Source organism: Xiphophorus hellerii, chromosome 10 (genome assembly GCF_003331165.1).
Source record: "Xiphophorus hellerii strain 12219 chromosome 10, Xiphophorus_hellerii-4.1, whole genome shotgun sequence".
In the NCBI taxonomy this organism is placed as follows: domain Eukaryota; kingdom Metazoa; phylum Chordata; class Actinopteri; order Cyprinodontiformes; family Poeciliidae; genus Xiphophorus; species Xiphophorus hellerii.
Genome location: NC_045681.1, coordinates 16,721,179 through 16,741,266, shown reverse-complemented (window position 1 = coordinate 16,741,266; position 20,088 = coordinate 16,721,179). Strand labels below are relative to the sequence as shown.

General features: G+C 38.3%; 1 protein-coding gene across 2 annotated transcripts in view; it reads right to left on the bottom strand.

The window, feature by feature from the left end:
* grid1b (glutamate receptor, ionotropic, delta 1b) overlaps window positions 1–20,088 on the bottom strand; it is a 468,957-nt gene that overhangs the window by 199,804 nt on the left and 249,065 nt on the right. For both annotated transcript variants that reach the window (XM_032574010.1, XM_032574011.1), the window contains exon 3: window positions 13,006–13,290. In XM_032574010.1, coding sequence (XP_032429901.1) covers window positions 13,006–13,290 — 285 coding nt within the window. The remainder of the gene's footprint in view (window positions 1–13,005; window positions 13,291–20,088) is intronic.

Below are 20,088 nucleotides of genomic sequence, written 5' to 3'. Positions count from 1 at the left end.
ACCTGGTGATAACAGCTAATAATAATATGTAACATACAATAGCTGGTAAATTTGCACCAGCCTAAATAAGCATGTCATTATCTAGTAGTATCGGAGCACATCCAGTAACTAAAATGTGGAGCTTAAATATTACATATTCTTCAATTAAGTACTTGTTTTTTCAGAGCTGTAGTAGGAAGTGCTGTTAATCTAGGTTTCTAATGTAAAGGTTGTTTTTTTTTTTAAACATTCAGACCTGAGCAGAGCCTCAGTCAGACTACGGTTGTGTTTAGATTGATATAGTTTCAGGTTGACTGGATCCCCCTCAGGTGCAATATATCATAAGCAAAAATTCAGAGAAAAATGAACACAGTGTTAGTCAGCATATCAATTAGCATTTTTAATTTCCCTTGGGATTAATGAAGTTTTTTTTTTTTTTATTGAATTAAACCGAATATCAATCCAAACATCTATTATTTCTAAACAAGCTGCTGCATTTAAATAATTAGATCAATAAACATCAAGCAGACAATGTTGATAATTGGCTTCTGAAAAAAAATAAATAATGGTGGATGGGGGTGAGTGTGTGTGTGCATGGCAGTTTGTCATGTGTGTGTCCTAATGTTGCCCTGTGATAGACTGGCAGACTGTGCAGCCTTCCTGTCAGCCAGTGAGTGGATTCACCAGCCCCTCAGCGAACCTTCAGTGATAAGCAAGGATAGAAAATGGATATATGGATGAGTGAGTTTTAAAATGAAGTATTTTATACCTCTGGAGTGCTAAGTTTAATTGCATTTGTCTAGCTGCTTTTAGCTTCACAACAGACATTTCTGTTTTCCTTCTAGAGTGACTTTCTCCAGTCCTGATTTTTCTTCTTCCGACTATGAACACATGCTAACCATGTTATGAATATTTTTGTTTTAGTTAAGCAATTAAACGCAATGGACCAAAATATATATGCATTTTTAAAAAAATCTCATTAACCCATCAAACTTCCCAGTTTATTACATTTTTAATGAAATATAAACAAATTGAAATTAAAAACATACAGTTACTCAATATCATTAAACACCAGAACGAATCAAGAAAGATTGGCTTTTTATTTCATTTTAGTGCCACCCAGCTGGTAATTATGTCAGATTTTGTTTTTCTCCTGACCTGCACAATAGATCAAACTGCAACATTAACACTGACATGCATAATATCACAACACAGTACACAAATATAAGCAGTATATGGTTTTTTTTTGTTTGTTTTATTTTTTGCCATGTATTCAGTCTCTACATACTAAACAAATATGTTACCAACTGGATGCACATTCACCATCTTCTATGCCAAAACTTGAATTTGCTCAAAATGATAATGACAGAATAGAGGGTGGAGATCATAAATATAAAGAAGGATTTAACAATAATAATCCAGTTTGAACTGCTCCTCATATTATAAACCTCTATTTAGAATTAGTCATATTCAATAAATTATAATACACATACTAATGGGTCTCGTTTGTCAGTTTTAAAGTACCTTTTAAAAATAAAACCAATAAGAAGGTATTAAACATACTTTTCATTAAGCGTTTATTTCTGCTTGTAAAATTTATTTTTTTCATTGGCCTGATGTGATATTCTAATTTTAAATGTCATGTTTTAATTAACTGTAAGCAGAAAATAATCATAATTAAGCAAAGTAAAGGTCTTCCATCATCCACCTGTGTGTAATTAATCTGTAATTAAACTTACTGATAAAGTTCCTAAAATAAATGGACTTTGCAATAATAGAATTTATTGTGTAAATAGAATTGGAATGTATTAGATTGCTTAGAGGTTTTCTAAGGATTCCTTTATTCACAATTTAAACAAATGTGGTAATTCTTTGAGGGCAGGATATGAAAGAACAGCTGCAAATATTAAAGATTAATATTAAATCATAAAACGCCATAACCTGCCTTCAGTCTGTGTTTCACGCAATGTTCAAACAGATGAACATACTGTTATTTAAATAAAAAAAAAACTTCCAAGAATATATTACAATATCCTTGTTTCAGACAACTCGACAAACACAAGACAGATGTAAAATAGAAGAAAAGAAAAGAGCAGACTCCTGAGGAACACTGCAAGACATGAAAGAAAATGAACAGTTTGAAAGGCACACACTAATAATATGTGGGATGAGTGTATGTCTAAGAAAAGAGATAACTCACTTACACAAAGACCTGGCAGACAATTTTTAACAGCTTTATGAAATGTTTATTTTTTTGACCACACATGATCATTCTACTAAAACCATTGCAAGCGGCAAACTGACATTTCCGAATGGATTTTGTTGGCTCGGCGGGGGTCAGGGCGAACAACGAGAACAGAAATGCAAAAGGAAAGTAGCCGAATCGGTGGGAGACAGCGCAGGCAATAATGACGGAGTGGGCTGGAGGAGGATGGAAGAAAACAGAAAGATGTTAGGAGGTGTGGGTGGGAGTGGGGGGTGGAGGCTGGTCACAGCAGGAGAGCAGGAAGAGAGGCGGCTGTCTGAACACAGAGAGATTATTAAAAGGCCATCAGGGGAAGTGAAAACCTTTACTGACCTTTGTTAGTGTTTCTAAGGCCTACCGCCATCTAGAAACAGTGTTTATGTCCTGGACTAAACACCAAAAGAAGCTGAACGATAAGGCGTTGTAGTGGAAACAGTCAAAATGTAATCAGGAGGAGTGAGAGAATAAGGATATTTAAGATCTAGGAAATAATGCAGGAAGTCTTTAGTTTTTCTAAAGATGGAGAAAAGAAAAAAAGATGAGGGAAAGGTCAGATCGGAATAGTTTCTTTAATCATCATCACGGTCGGCTGACAGTCAGAAGGGGCCAGTAAAGACTCGGCCAGACAGCCAAAGCAGAAAGCCCATCTGCTGCTCGTGTCCCTCAACAATGAGGCTCTAATCTAAATAAATGGGCCGGCTGCTCCACTCACACTTATAATGACTTTGCTCATCACACACAGTGAGGAGGGGATGAAGATGAAGAACAGGAAAATGGGGACGGCAAACGGCAAGAGGAAGATGCATCGAGTGCGTCTGCGCTCAAAGTTGGTGTCGGCTAACTTTGGGATAAGTTCGGTTGGAACACCCGAACTTCCAACACTATACGTTTATCTACGTTTCTATGATTTGTGCAATTCAAATCAGCAATCCCACTACACTTGCCGGTAAACTATGTTCCCATGTCATGTTAACTTGTATAAATATGCTGAAATTCGCTGGTAAGACGTACAAAACGCTAATCTCATTTCAACCAGGACAGAAGAACAACAGCAAGGAAGAGCTGGAGGATCAATAAAGTTGTGTGATTAAGTCCCAGGGAGGAGTTTCAGCTTTTACAATTCATGCTTTAGCAAAGTGAATTTGCCCTCTGAAGGGACAATTAAGTTTCAAATGGAAAACCAATTATGGCTGGACGCTGATGAGGAGTCTCTGTACGGACGGGAGAGTGAGCAAAGAAAACTTGCAGAAGCTCTGCAGATTGTGAGAAATACATTGTGTTTAATACACTTATTATAAATATGTAAAAAGTATCAAAGAGATATCCAAGACAATCCAAATTCTTTAGTCCCACTTCTCAAAGCTCTCTTACAGATATCACAATATCATCTGTAAATAAATATATTTATAGTTAATAACTTGTTCCCATTGCTTCTCTTCCTACTTCCATGCTGCACCATGAACAGTTTCATACTAATGTACTTAAGTGCAAAGACAACTGCTGTGTCAGTGAAGTATTTCAACAAATATGGCGTGAAGTAGAGATTATGAACTCTAATCCAACATTTAAATACCATTATTATTATTTTCCAAAACAGCATTACATCATCATCATTCTGGTGTTAAACATTCATCAAAGTTATTTTCCATTCCATTTCTCTGCAGAAGACTCTGAGCCGATTATAGATTAGTTTCAATTATTAGATGACAAAATATGCTGGCCTCAAAGCAACCAATAACTATGAAGTACGAAATGGCCAGATGCTATATTTACAAAAACAAAAAAAAGTAAAAATATTCTGATAAATATGTTCTGAAAAAGTATTTGGACGCTGACCTTTGAACTCATCTGAAGTCCAGCAGAGAGAGTCAAGTCTAAAGCTAAAATCTCAGCACTTAAGCATCCACACCTCTCTCCTGCTGTTCGGATGATTAACATCCAGACATTAGAGTGTTCCCTCAGAGAAAACAAACTGAGACTAAATGCATTTTCTCCACACACACCCTGATGTTGCCTCAGCTAATTGCCGAGCGCTGCAGTGGGATCACACAGCGCAGCATGTCTCCGCCACACTAGACATGGAAAACATCCATTTTTCCACTTAAAAAATGATTCTCAATAGAATAATCTAAATCAGCTCTAAAGCGGGTGCTTCAGGTCCATTTAACAATCCAAGAAAGCCAGACGCACAAGCTCATAAGAACCCACTGTGACTGCTGTGGTGTAGGAATAATTACAGGGAACTCGTTGGGATGGAGTTGACTGAATGTGGAGTCTGAGACTTAATAAGCGCTGGCTCATTACTCTGCGCATCTCTGGCTGAAATGATTCAAAGCTATACGCGAGTGTTTAAAAACATTCAGATACACAGATGTAATTGGACAGAAATACAAATGATTTAAATCTAGTCCCACAAACTGCTGGACGCTTGATGTCCCAAATAGAAGCAACTGTATGTCTTTTCTAACTTAACTCATTCAGATATAATTTTTACCTGCTCAATGACAAACAAATAGAAGAAGCCGTTCCCTATTAGAGTCTAAAAAGCAAACTTCTTGATGTGTTCCAGCAGCGAATACTCACATGTAAATCAGTGTAGGTACTGAAACTCCAAGGGTCAAAGAAAAAAAAAAAAGAACTGCAGCCATTTCATTGGGAACCGATGAACTAGTTCTTTCTCAGCGCTGATTTTGAACTAAGACAGTAGTTTCAACAGAAGCTTGCGTCTGGTTCATAAAGGCCGATTAAACCGATCAAAATGTTTCAGATCTGGAGTTCAGTTTTCAATCTGTCTAATTTGTGAAAAAAAACAAACACTTCAGCATCATTAAAATGTTAGTTAGGCATCAGATTAGCGAGCTGTCTCATCTTCGCAGTTTGTTGATATCACCTGTCGCAGGTTTACGCTGTTCAAAGCTTCGCACTGAAATGATCATTTCCTCTTGATCCACAAATGCCATTTCTGACTCTGTTGAAAAACACTGTTGGTGTCCGTGTCAACCAGATGGCGTTATTAAGTCCTGCTGTAAACACGGTGAGTTTTCAGTGAATGCCTTTGCAGATCAGTTATCACCTGATTGAGGTTGTGAAGATTCACAAATGACTTTCTGAGTTTTTCAGTGACCAAAAAGTGGAAGATTTTGAAAATCTCAGTTTGTGGTGGATCAGTGTAAGGCTAGACATCCAGAAATTATTATTAACGATACAATGTCACCAGAATTTTCTTGTGTGTTGCTGCAAAATAACAGTTTTCTTTGAAGACTTAGACTAAGATAACGAAGAGACAGGTTATTATTCTTCTCCAGCTGGAAATTGTAGAATGTTTCTAAAAAAAGAAAAGAAAAGGCTTTTATCAGACAGTAAAGCATGGCGATGTGAGTCTGATTTAAATTCTCATGCAATAATATTTACTTCCAATGGCAATTTCCATGTTTAAATGTTTCATGTTTTCAAAAACCAGACATTTCCCTTGCTTCCGCATCAGACACGTCATCCATGGTGAGGTCAGTTAAAGTGGCTCGAGATCTCCAACCCACGATGACACAATCCAATATCCAATACAGTAAGTGTTGGCTGCCCTTGCTGATGTGAAACAGACCAAAGGGAGACATTATTTTTGTTGCTGGGTGACAAGCCAGACACACCTCAGACGAGAAGAACAAAGATTGCTGCTGTCCACGTCCCCAACTTTGACAGGAACGCACCATTTGATTGGACCGGCTAATTACTGGCTTCCAGGACTGAGAAGTGAAAACCCTGCAATTATTTGTCTGTTTTGTATGATTTATTCCTACAATGCTGGATAAAAAACAAGAACATGTTATTCCATTATACCCAAACATTATCTCCTGTTGCTGATTGCTGCATCAGGTCACACAATCAGAGGCAGCGCCGTGACGGCCGCACCTTGTTGGTAGTTTCAGCTGATGTGTCCAAATATGTTATAGCCATAAGCTGAAGTACTGAGAAGCAGATTTACTTCTGGAATTTTTAAGAGAACAAAAATTGATTGTAGAAAAAAAAAAAAAAATGAAATTACTACAGCATTGTTGAGCTCAATGAGACTGACATACTGATTAAATCATATTGTGGTGAGACTTAAAATAGCGCAAATCCTTACATAACTTACACACACACAAAAATACAGTCGTTTATAGTGAATTTTTGAATCTTTAACCCTGGACTACATCAGCGAAGCATCTTCAGTGTATGGATTTTTAAGCTACTAAGGTCAACATTCTGACATCAATGAAGTTGAGAGAGTTGCAATGTCGTCACGCTGTTCATACATTATGAGTTCTCTAAAGTGTGCCTCGAACTCAACAGTATCGCTGAATTATCATGACATTGGAGGACATTTTGCTCATCGCCTTAAACCTACAAAGCTCAGCTCCCTGTTAACGAATGACAATAGGTTTCAGCTTGTGTGTTTTCAAGCACAAACCAGCTGTTTGGAAATAAAGTCTTTGCTTCGTTTCACAGTTTTGGAGAAGATTTCCTGAGAAACTTTATAAACAAGATCGAAAGGACCATCAAACCATCTGCTGTGAAGGACTCAGCAGTTAATCTCATGTGATTAACTGCAAAGCTTCGAAACGTGACCAAGCACTGAGGTGGATTCTGTCGAGTCGATTCATTCAGGTTCAAAACGTCTCCTTCAAAATTCTACTTCTGTGTAAGGATTTGCTACAAATTCATCCAGCTCCCGCTCCCAAAACCACGTTTAATATCATTCTAAACCCTTGATAGGATATTGATCTTTCCTCAAAATCTCCTTCGTACAGGAATAAAAACTCAAGTGTGTTATTGTGTTTCATCCTTCAAAAATGTCCAGATGTCAGCCCAGATGGTTGACAGTTCAGTCCATTTGTTCCCCACCTGCCGTCACAACAAAACCCCGAGCTCGACGCCGGCTGCGGAGTCTTTTGTGACAGACTCCCGGCTCACCCAGCCGGGATCAGAGGTTCTCTCAGAGCTCTCATCACGCTGACTGACACTTGTTCATATCAGAGCTAGAGGGCAGCCTGACATCAGAGCACACTGTTTGTTGAACCTGTCCACAAACTCTTGGTTTCACAGCTGAGGTGACTATTTTTTCCAACAAGGGAAATATATATATATATATATATATATATATATATATATATATATATATATATATATATACAGTACAGACCAAAAGTTTGGACACACCTTCTAATTCAATGGGTTTTCTTTATTTTCATGACTATTTATAAGGCAAGAAATCCCACTTATTAACCTGACAGGGCTCACCTATGAAGTGAAAACCATTTCAGGTGACTACCTCTTGAAGCTCATCAAGAAAATGCAGAGTGTGTGCAAAGCAGTAATCACAGCAAAAGGTTGCTACTTTGAAGAAACTAAAATATAAGGGGTATTTTCAGTTGTTTTACACTTTTTTGTTTAGTGCATATTTCCACATGTGTTATTCATAGTTTTGATGCCTTCAGTGTGAATCTACAATGTCAATAGTCATGAAAATAAAGGAAACTCATTGAATTAAAAGGTGTGTCCAAACTTTTGGTCTGTACTGTATATACTGTATATACTGTATATATACGGTATATATATATATATATATATATATATATATATATATATATATATATATATATGTAACCACTGTTCTAGTTTTCCCCGATGAACAGCGCCCAGATTCTCTGACCTACACTCTATCAACTACCTCACAATGAGAAAATAATGTATTAATTGGCAACAATATATGTAGTGAATAGAGTGCGTAACTGAGCACAAGAGCAAGACTAAGATAGCTATAAGTAAGATCTAAATGCAGTGTGACTGTGACCTTATACTAAAATAAGGAAGGAAGATGGTAAAGTTGAATGTGTACCAGTTTAATAAACCGTACTGGTCAGTAATAAACCAAGGGCAATGCACATTAACAGAGCACAGATAACTTTCAAGACCATGGAACAATAGCACAGAAGGTATCCCACCCATTAATTAGATATTAATCGCAGGAAGTGCTACACTCAATATTACCACCCCAATAGATTAGTAATAAGATTTTAAGCACACTTAGTGCAACTGTGCTGTCTCAGAACCAGAACTGTTCAAAACAACCCCTTTAAACAAGTGGTATTCAATAAACAAAAACAATAAAGCTGAATGTATGAAATACAAATACTGTTGGCATCAACCACACTATTCAGTTTCTTGAGTTATTAAAGCAGTCCGTTGGCTTTTCAAACGTTGCAGGCCTGAGGAGACTCTGTTAGCATTCGTCCTCGGAATAGCAGTTCCAATGATGGCGGCTCCCAGAACAACCACGAGGAATGGGTTACTCACCCCACCATGGATTACCAGTTTTAAACCGAACGGCAATAAAACCGCTCCAACTTCGGTCCCACCGTCCGTTCCGGCTCACGAGCGAGGTTCGGATCTGCAGCTCCAAAATCCAAGCAAAACGTTGAGCGTGGTCCGGATCCGTGGCTCGAAAAACCAAGCAAAACGTTCAGGAAAAGTTGGTAGCTCCAACAGGTTAGCAATAAAAAAATATAATAGTCCACAGCGGCAGAGGTCCAACCTCGTCCATGAACGGCCGCCGGCCGACTGACTGTGCGTAGCAGCGGCACGTACACCTCCAGTACCGCTCTCACCCCAGTCCATCACAACCAATCAAATTGCTTAAACTTGATTTTGCCCTTGACTGACCAGTAAGGTAGAGCCAAGTAAAACTGATGCATTTACTGGCGGTAGTAAATAACAATATGTGAGTGTAAAACATTAACCAAGTTAAGAAAACGTGATTACTACTGTTTAAGGTGAAAAGAGCTACAATGCATTGTATTTAAGAAAATGTTTAAGGAGTGTGGGAGAAAAGAGTGATATATATATAACCTGAGGGGTTACATATATATATGATTTTAATCACTTTTTTGTTTCTTTTTAATTTAGTTTTGACTCAATAAAACCATCTTTAAAAAAAAAAGCTTTCAGTTTAGTGGTAAGCCCAGATATTCATCAGAAATGTTATCTGTGGGCAAAACACCCCAGCATCCAAAAAGAAAAATAATAATAATGATAATAAAACACAAAAGCAGAGTAGCATGGTGAATAGTAAAAATGTTCAGAACCTTCACAGAATTGTGTTTGGGAATTTTCAAATATCAGCGACGCAGAAGCTGGAAACAGACAGATCATAAACAGGTCACACAGGGCGTATTACCATCGATAACCGTTTTGCTCGTTGCATTGAGAGTTCAGGCTGCATTATGTTGCGCAATAATCGTGCAGCAAAAAATACAATAACGGTTGTGTTAAACTGTTTGAGCCTCAGAGAAAATGGAGGGATCATTATGGGAAGAGAAACAGAGCAGCAACTAACCTCAGAGTAATAACAGCTGAGATCAGCTCAGCAGGGAGACCAGAAATATGATAATACTCATAAGAAAAACTGAACCTGCAGCTGCTGCATCTCCTACACCCCCCCCCACTCGCACATCTAAGCACTCTAGCAGAGAGAACGAACACATTATAAAAATATTAATAAATAAATCAATTTTAAAAAAAACAAAGCCCTTGTTTTTGGACCCCACACTGTGCTGCATCGGTCATCTACAACATTTATGAAGCTTTTTAAAAATATATATATTTTACTGAATTTAGTCTGAACACATGTGAATCCCTCCAATTAAAACCCCAAATACGGAAAAACCCAAAGCGGTATAATTCATTCAAATTAAAAGAAGCTTGGTCATTAAATAAAAATATGAAAAGTTTTAACTTTACAACTTCTTTCCTCTAACAGCAGCATCGTTTGGCAGAAACAAAAGGAGAATATTGAAAAATGATCAGTTCTCTTTTATCTGTTTCACAGATTAAAGCAGCTTTTAATCAAACTCCCCAAATATGGTTGATGTGACTGCTGATCAATGCTCAGCTAGCTTCATATTTTAACTAAATAAAACAGCATGTGACCAAATGACGTTCAGTGCTTCATGCTCCTGTCCAGGCTGCAGAAGACAACATGGCATTGCACCAATTTACTCAGAGTGGTTCAAGTCAAGTCAATGACTGACTTCTTATAGTATTACTAAAATCTTTACGGACAAAAATTTGCTTTCAAACCGTCTGAAACCATCTGAAAATTTTCTCTCTGGTGGTACAAAGATTTCCAGATAAAACCACTTGCAAGTTTCTGATGTGCATGCACTACAGAAGTAGAAGACATGAAATCCAAAATAAGACCAAACTTAACCCATTTTAGTATGAAAGGAGCACATGGTGGAAATCAATGTCAACAACCGACTCCTGTTCTCTTCTCCTGTCTAAAGGAATAAACAGCTGAATAACACCTTGACACCTAAATGCCACAAAACACATACAAAAACAGGTTTCTCATCTTGGTTAAATACACATTTGCAGGATTTTTCAAAACAATAATGGCCATCGTGTTGACATCTAAAACTGAGGGCACAGAGTTAACATCGAATTTGAAGCTTTTGATTCGGCATTGAAGTCAGTGAATAAATGTTTATCCAGGGACTAAAAGGTGAAACAAAAAAACAAAAAATCAAATCAAGATCAGCTGCCAAGGACAACCAGAACCCACTTGCTCTGTGGAATGAAATGAAGCGATTAAGAGGATACCTGTAAGTCATTTAAATATTCAATTATTTACTCTCTTTGAATCAGCTGGTTATGCGAAGATTCGTGTTAAGGTGAATCTCACTGACAGCAGTGGGAGGTTGAAATATTGCACAGGGCACTGTAGAGGGGAATTGATATTACATTTTTACACATTTATTAATAAACACTCCTATATAGGTTATTTTTGGCCTTGTTCAAGCCTCAGTTAAGTGGGTCGAATCACCCTTTTGCCTGCTGCTACTCATGCTGTTCATACATCCAAACCTAGCAAACTGCATACGTTTGCTAGGTTTCAAAAATGTTTTTTTTTTACCTCCGTCACTGAGGTGGCTCTTAGCATTAAGTGCCACAGAGTTTGGGGATCATCATTTTAGAGCACTTACGCATTTTAAGGATTTAACATTATGTGAGAAAGTTCCCCATATTTTCTATTTGTTTGTTTTATCATTCTAAGGTTTCTAATTTAGCTCTGATGCATTAGCTTGAAATCCCTATGGCCTGGAAGAGAGTATCTGAGAGGCTAAGCGCCCGCATCGCTCTGTATCCCTATATTGTAATTGCCACCATCCCTTATTGATCACACTGAAGAACCCATGAAGGCTAATGTGATTTCATTAAGATGCAATCAAAGTGAGCTATTCCAAACAAACACACGGGAAAACCGGGCCCTAAACTTTCACTGCAACAACCTCTCTCAGTCTGGAAACGGTGGAAATCATTGAGGCACTTAGAGCTTTTTCCTAATGGTTTTTCAATTATTTGCTTACAGCTAATCCCTGAGAGCTCACATAAGGTAAATTCACAACAAAGTTAAGAAGAAGAAAAAAAAAAAACATAGTAAATCAGATGAAATGTTTTGGATATAAAAATGAATCTAAAATGACAGCATGTTAGAATAAAGAAAGATGCTTACAGAGACAATGGAGTGCAAGTCAGGAAACTCCGAACACATGAAAAGCTGGCTTCCACAGCCAGAGGGAAAACACTCCGGTGTGTTTCTGCAAGCAGAGCTGCATCATCTGTCTACAGAAGCTGGTGAGTCATCAAAAAGAGACACAGGCACCATGTGGCGATACGGTCAGAGACGCAAAGTTACCGCAACATCACAGCTGAGACTGAGAAATGGAAACAGGCGATCTTCAGAAGCAAACAAAATGTGTTTCATCAAAACAAAAGGATTCCTCAGACTAAATCAGAAAAAAAAGAAAAACATAACTCGGCGCGAAGTGCAACAGAAAAAAGCAAACATCTGTATGTACCCCATCCCTGCCAGCAGCTGCACAAGGATTATATCAAACACTAAAGAGAAAACAGTTCAAGGGAAGAAAAAAATACCAACTAGAGCCTCAGCTGCTGGGTAAACAGAGTGTGACAAATTAAAAGATCAACTTTTTAAACATTATCTGATTCAGGTGGATTCAGTTATTTAGCAGATGGGAGGGGCTTCATCACGAGTCAGATGTAAAATTAAGATCACCCTTAGCTTACGCTAGGTTCCATCTCTAGTTGGAACGGAGAGATTTTGCCCATTTGCAACAATACTTCCATAGACTTCAGAAGTGAATGTTTATGTCTGAGGTTTCAGAGAACTGGAATAGAAACAGTGATGCTCATTTCACCATTTTGTAACCGAGTCACTCAAAATGCAGCGGTCTCCAACAAAACATTTCAAACCGACCATGTGTCCATTCGTCACCTTCACAACTTGTGATTTGTTGTAAATTCACCCGCTCAATTGGTCCAGAGTGAGCAAAGAAACAGAATAATTGGAAACAACTCATGCATTATGGATTGTTCAAAAAATAATATACAGAAACAAAACGAGAGACTTTTATGATTTCTAATACTTCCTCAATAACACAACCACCAACAGAAGTAAAAGTATATCCAATTGTTCAGATTTAAGTAGGAGGGGAGAAAACAGCAAAGTGTAGGTACAAAACAGGAACATGCATTAGCAAGGCGGAGAACATTTTGATAAGAAAACAACAAATCCATATACACTTATTCCAAACTATGCTTTCTGGAACAGAGCTGTTTTGTCTCGTCTTTGATTTCCGATGCAATCGTCTCCGCTGAAGCGCACCCCTTGAATTTTACTTCTGAGATTCCAACAGAGCAGCAAACAAAAAGCGTCGACCCCTTACCGTACTCTATGTCGTAAAACAAGATGAACTTCTGCCAGCGCAGCTCTTCCATCAGCGTCAGCATGACGTTGTTGAGGCGTACGGGCGGCCGGGCTGCCAGAGTATAGCGCTGCCCTGCGGGGCTCGGGTTGAACTGGCAGGCCGTCCTGGGGGAGCCGTCGCCATTCCTCTGGATGTACATGTGCGGGATGTGCATGGCGTCCGTCAGGGACTGTAGGGCGCTAGCCGAGGCGCAGCCTGTCGAGGTGACCAATGCCAGGATGCCCTGGTTCATCAGCTCGCAGGCTGCAAGGGGAGAGGAGAAAGAGAGGAGAGAATTTTTTTTTTTTGATAAAGTATATATAATTGATCAATTTCCAGAGAATTAGGACAAACGGAGCACTGAAGCACATTATGTAGGTTAAAAGTGAAAGTTTAACTACATAAACTATTAGAATTGATGTTTTTAGTTTGCTGGGAGATTTTTCACCTGCAAGTTGCAAACCCAAATTAAGTATGATTTACTGCAGAAATAGAAACCAAGTTCCTTCTCATCGTATCACATTAGAAGTTTCAAAGAGAGGAGAACACCTGTTGACTTCAGGTGTCCGAAGTGCATTTCATCTTTACAGGCAAAACCCAAGAAAACACATCTGACTGCTCACACACAAAGCATGGATGTGGACATGACTTCAGTGTGGAAGTTCACTGCTGCAAACAGATGATCTAGACAGAAAACATCAAACAGCCTTGAATTGAATCTTCACTAAAACTCAAAAATGTGATATTTAAATTTAACCAGATATCTGACCTGTTTCTAAGGATAACAAAATAGCAGACGGATTAGTGAGAAACAAGCAGAACACACCAGGCAGTTATAGCTCTTGGCTGGACATTTCTCATCCTCTAAGCAGCTTCAGTTGCTTCTATCTGAACCACAGCTTTGGGTGTTAAAGCCTTATCAAACTTTCATTACCTACATTTTGCTGCCGGTTGTCCGTATTTATAGCTTTTTGTGGCAGCTAAATTGAAATGTGTACGTGAAGATGGTTAACTCATGGCAGCAGACCAAATTTAACTATGGGTACAAAAAACAAAAAATCAAATCAGGCCCTTTATGATAGTCAAAAGTGCCACACCCAGTTATGAGGCATTGAAAAAAATCGGATAAAGTCATAATTTAAAGCAATTGTGGCAAAAATGCCAACCAAAATAAAATAGTTTGTTGTGGAAAATAAAAACAAATATGCTGCTGTGCATTTTGATGGAACAAGTTTATTATTCTCAGATTTTCTATAGTTATTGCAGTCGCAAGCACAATTTTAATTACATTTCTGGCAGCTAATGTGAAATCAATATCATATCAAAACATGAATACTTCTACATGAATATTGAAAACAAAATGAAAGCACTGATAACAAAAAGAGAGAGAGTTCAGAAATAAGTTTTCACCCAAATTTTAATACCAAAATTCATTGACTCAGTGTATTGTAATGTCGATTTACTGTATAGTTTCACATAAAGTTGATTTCTCTTGTTGCTATTGGCTTTTATGTCCATTACACCTCTTTTTTAAAAAGGAAAAATAGATTGAGACAGAAGAAGAAGAGTGAATGTGAACTTTTTTTTTTACTTAAGTCATATTTAAAATTCTGCTTTTATTTAATTTACCATAAGAACTGTAAATGTCACTATCGGAAAATGTCAAAAATAATCTTAAAGAAAAGTCTTCATCCAACTCTGACACCTTTGCTCACATCAGCAGCTCTGATGTAAGACGCACAAACTAACACAGTTCTTAAACTGACTTGCTTTTAAGAAGGAAAAAAAAAGCTCTTGATAGTGGAAAACTCAGCCAGGCAGCTCTTTTCCTGCAGTAAAACACAATCCTCAGAGCTAGACTTTCATCTGCACCATTTTCCCACTTTCTGGCACCACCTGGATCATCTCTCACCTCTGTACATTACATATATATACTGTATATAGATATATATATATAAAATCACAGTTCAAGTTAAAGAGCTTAAAGATATCTCTTTCTGCTCACTGACGGGTGAGGAAGCACAGAACTCTCAGCTCATCCTCCTCTTGGAGAGCTCTTGCTTTAAAGCACGTGTGTCAAACTGTTACAAGGACAAAAAATAAATACAAAAAATGACAGAGAAAGCAACAAAAACTGCACAACACATTTGTATCTTTTCCCCAAGGCTATGTACGCATTTTTGGTTCCAGCAGGATGAGACACAGTTTTAAAAATCAAATCTGTCCAGATTTTATTAGGATTTTACCCACAAACCTCCCTCGATTCTGTTTGAAATTTATTCAAATTTGTTTGTGGGAAAATTTGTTCTGGTCTATTGCAACCAAAAGGTATGTTTGGTACCTAAACAATGCAGCAAATCACTGGAGGAACATCCTGATAAAACAGTAAAGCACAGTAGTGGCAGCATCATGGACCTGTTCATTTTCCTCTGGAACTTGGATACTGATTTTTTTCCAAATGCCACATGAAAGAGGAGCTTCATCTTTCGGCATGACAACAACCCGAAGCATTCAGAACGCCACAAAAACAAAGTACAAGTGTTCAGAGAACCAGACCAAAGAGTCAAAAACTGAATCCAAAAGAAAGTCTTTGAGCTACTCTGAAGAGGGACCTGCACAGATTCTGAGAGGTTCTGTAATGTGTTTACTAAGTCAATCAGCTTAAAAATGTTCTTGTTCTTGACTTCACCAAATTATTTTTATGGGTTCTTTTTCCCCACTCAATGTCTCTGTGTTATGTTTCAATAAATGTAGAAGAAGAAAAAAATCTGAAATTATTCCGCTTCCCCCCAAATAAAATAAATCCTTCAAAGTTGTTTCTCAAAAAGAGATTTCTTCCCTCTTATCACAGATTCAGTGTCTGTCGTTGGTTTTGGTTTCACCTCAAGAAAACTACTGCCAAACAACTTTGAGTTTCCAACATCAAACTGGAGCCGCACGAAGGCTCTTTCACTTGCAGTGTTCGGACAAAAAGCCATAGTTTAAGCCTTTTAGACGCCTTTCATCTCCAGTTAGAGCCCAAGTTTCTCTGCAGGAGAAGATCTGTCCGGACTAAAAGGTCAAGAAATGCTTCAAAGGACAGCAGGAGTGTTATGACTGAGCTCCCACCAGGGGAAAAGATGAAATGTAGAAAAAAAAAAGAAAAAAGAAGGAGCATCCGTGCTGAGGCAGAGGAGCATAAAATGAAGGCTGGTCGCCTTCAAGGAAAAAGCAGGAAAACAGCAGCAGGAGAACAGCTGGCAGGTCGCAGGAATCCTGCTGCTTAATGTTTGATGAGTCAAACTTGGCTGAACTCGAGCTGAATCCCTCAGAGCTGAGAACAAACCGAGGACACGAGATCATCAACAGTCAGTCGCCTAAGTGCACCGAATCCATCTTTATTATGTGAAAGCTTCTGTTTTAGAGAGCAGCGTTGTCTGTGATTTTTTTCTTTCGTTTTTTTAAAGGGATTGGCAAGGGAAAAAAAAATGCAATCAACTGAACTAATAGTTTTTAAGACAACGGGACAAATGTTGCCTCTAAAACAGGATCTAATGAACTAACTCTGATCTAATTAGCAAGAAGTTAGTTAATAAAATAAAACATGTTTTTTTTTTTCTGCCAGCCACTCTCTTGATCATATTCTGAGTTCAGTTCATAATTATAAATCAGATGCAACCACTAGATGTGAATCTTTAAAAGCTGCATCAAGTCTTCAAATACGGTCTGAAGAACACGCTGCACTGCTTTGCAGCATTTTTCTGTTTGCAGCTCAATTTTCACACGTTTGTAAATGTATGCTTCAAATTAGATTTTAAGAAGGCTAGGTGTAGTTCTTTGAACACTATTTTTTTCCCAGACTCGAAAAAAATAAATACATAAAAAAAACTTCTCCTGGAAGCAAAATACATATTAAAAGAAATATATTTATGCAAATATGCCAAGAAGTCCCCAGATTTTTGACAGATGTAATGTATTATTAATAAAGAAGCAGAAAAAAAAGAAGCCAAGGGTACAATTTGTGTGCACCTTAGTCCATTTGTAGTCCAGCAATGCTTCAATTTGCAGAAAACATCCAATTGGTGTCTGCTCTAAAAATTTAACCGATTACATCCTGATCACTGGCCTGCATAGGAAACGAATTATGTCCAAATCAGACGGTCCCTTTTGGGCGCGGAACTGTTTTGATCAGTCTGGTTAAAAATGCATTAGCCGCAAAAGCGGCGATAATTAGGAGCGAACCCCGAAACAAACTGGAGGCACTTTGAAATAAATCACAGCATGTAGCCACAAGTAATATTCACCTTTTCTTCAGCTGCCCGCAGACAAGAGGATAAACATTAATAATAAATGGCCAACATGACTGTCAACTCAGTCATGTTCTCAGCCAACAAAAACATGTGGTTCATTATTTTTTTAATTTCCACTAAAGCAGTGGTGTCTACCTTCAGTTATCTAGGACTGGTTTAATGCATGTTTAGATTTTGATCCACACTCAATTCAGATGGCTGAATTACCTTCAAAGCATATCATTATGTTCCGCAGAGGACTGCTAATCAAATATTCATTTGGTGTGACGGAACAGGGGAAGTGTCTAAAACATGAAGGACACCAGTGCTTGATAGCTGACTTTGAAAACTACTGTACCTGCATCCCGGGAAAGTTTATGTCAGATCTGCAGCGCGCCATCAGTCAGGCACTGATTAAAAGAAAAAGGGATTTTCGTGGTTTGGCTGCGGGCTTCGGACTAACTGAACTGAAAATTCAGCTCAAACTCCGACTTCACCATCAAACATTCACACATGATGGATTCGGGCTTTAAAATTAGGCCAGCAACAATATTTTAACAGGAACTGTAATTTATGTCCCTTAACTTACAATGTACTGTGAAAAGAACTGACCCCCAAATCATTCAGTTAAATAATTTCTATAATTTATTTTTTATATAATTATTCTTTGACTAATGTTTAAACTTCAGAATAAATTTCAGTGGAGTTGAGATGGACTAAAGTTGTAGAATAGTCTCAGTTACATTCATTACTGTACAACACTCTATTTCAACAATTAAAAAAAACCCCAGAAGGGTCTGCCTTGAAAACCAACACAGCATTTGGCAGGCCTCTTTAAAACCCTTTAGGTCCTAAATTTTAAATCTCCGCCTGGATATTTTTGCTTATTTTAATTGTACGCAGTTCTTTAACTGTCCTGTGAGTAAATATATTTGCCCATTTATCTATAACAACTGGAAGTTTCAATACCCAGCAAGTTACTAAAGGAGCGCCCCTCAGATTAATCTCACCCCCTGCTACAGTGGGGGTGAAATTACCGTAATAACCCGATATTGGCTGGAAAGCACAAGGTATCATCTCTCAGAAACCATTGGAATTTTTCAGATAGCGCAAAGTGTGGCGGAATTACGGTACTGCAAATTTGGCTGGATCGCCGACGCTCCGTTTAGTACTTGGAGGTTTAAATGGCAACATGCAGGCCACATGTAGGTTTCAACAGACAAAAATGACAGAGTAAATGACTGATGGTACCTCAAGAATATTTTTGTTTGCAAAAGACAGTTCAGAGCAAACACCTGAGACGGCAGCTACAAACTCACTGACCGTAGAATACCTAAAATATCAAGGACAACCTTAAGGCCAAACAGTCAGAGCACTTCTTCAGTGGGTGGAAGAAGTGAAAGCATAAATGTGCTTCCACCGTCTCCTTCCTTGTGCCTGGCAGACTATTTGCATGTCTACCACTCAGTGCTGAACAGGTAATGTACGGTGAACTATCACTGCTCCTTCACATCTGCACATTGCCTCCCTATAGCTCAAAGAAATGAGGTTTATGATAGCTGCGGATTTGAAAAAACAACAACAACAACAAAAAAAAGCTAAAACAGACCAAATGGGGTAGAAAGCTAATTCAGCCTGAGTTGAACATCATACGTGAAATTTCTGTCACAAGCACAACACATTGCAGAAACAAGAAAAAAAAAACTAAACAAAGACCACCTGACTCTAAACCAAATTGGTTTGAGCCACAGATGCATTAGGGGACGGGAGAGAGAGAACAGCTTAGCTTTAGATTTATTACATATTTTTCCAGTATTCCTTCACTTACCACCGTTTGACTTAAAGAAAAAAAAAAGCTCCAGGAGAGATCATGACTTTCATTTATGTCTCTCCACAAGAGAAGAACAATCACCTGGTTAATGAGGCTCAGAGCAGCAAAGACTCCGACTAGCAGTCAGTCCGCCTCTGAAATCATTGAGCACCAATTAACACAGCACACCAGAAAGGGACTAATAGGCTCGGAGGCTTCAGATGCACAGTGCTGGTGGCTGCTAAGATAACTCTCTCAGCAGCCGACTAAAATGATTTGGGTTGCGACGCGACTCAGCTGCTCTATGAGTCCGCATTGAGTCACGGTTTCATCTGTGCTAAATGAAGCCAGCACAATATTTAGCTGGAGCGACTCCCTGTGCATCCTAATGACACTTACAGAGTGACTTAGAGCAGACGGCAGGAGACAAAGACCATTAGAGCTGGGAGAAGACAAAGATCTCCCTCCCTCCACCCGGCTCCTCATTACTGGGATCTCTGGTCAATATCTTGCTGCTAAATTAGCTTACATAAATAAAGCATACTCCTCTTATCCTTCAGCAGAGGGTTATGGATTTAAATAACATTCCTTTGCATTTCATTAAGTCCTCTCAGGCAATTCAACATGACTGTTAGCAGGTCAGCGTTAGACATTACATCTAAATACCACATGGATAGTCGAAGTAGAAATCATTTGTTCAGGATTTAAGATTGTCCATCTGTATAAACTGTAGTCAAGAAAGACATGTATAAATAAGTATTGCCATTACTTATTTATGGCAATAAATAAGTAATGGCAAGGAGCCTGGTCAAATCCTTAACATCCATTTCCGTTATATGGTCATAATTGAGTCGTATTGCTTTAGGAACTTTAAACAGAACGGTGCACTGCATCGGAAAGAAACTATTATTTTACATCAGCTGACAACGATCTTTGGTTGCAGCTGTTCTCTCCTCTACACTAATTTCAAGGGTCGTTGTTCTG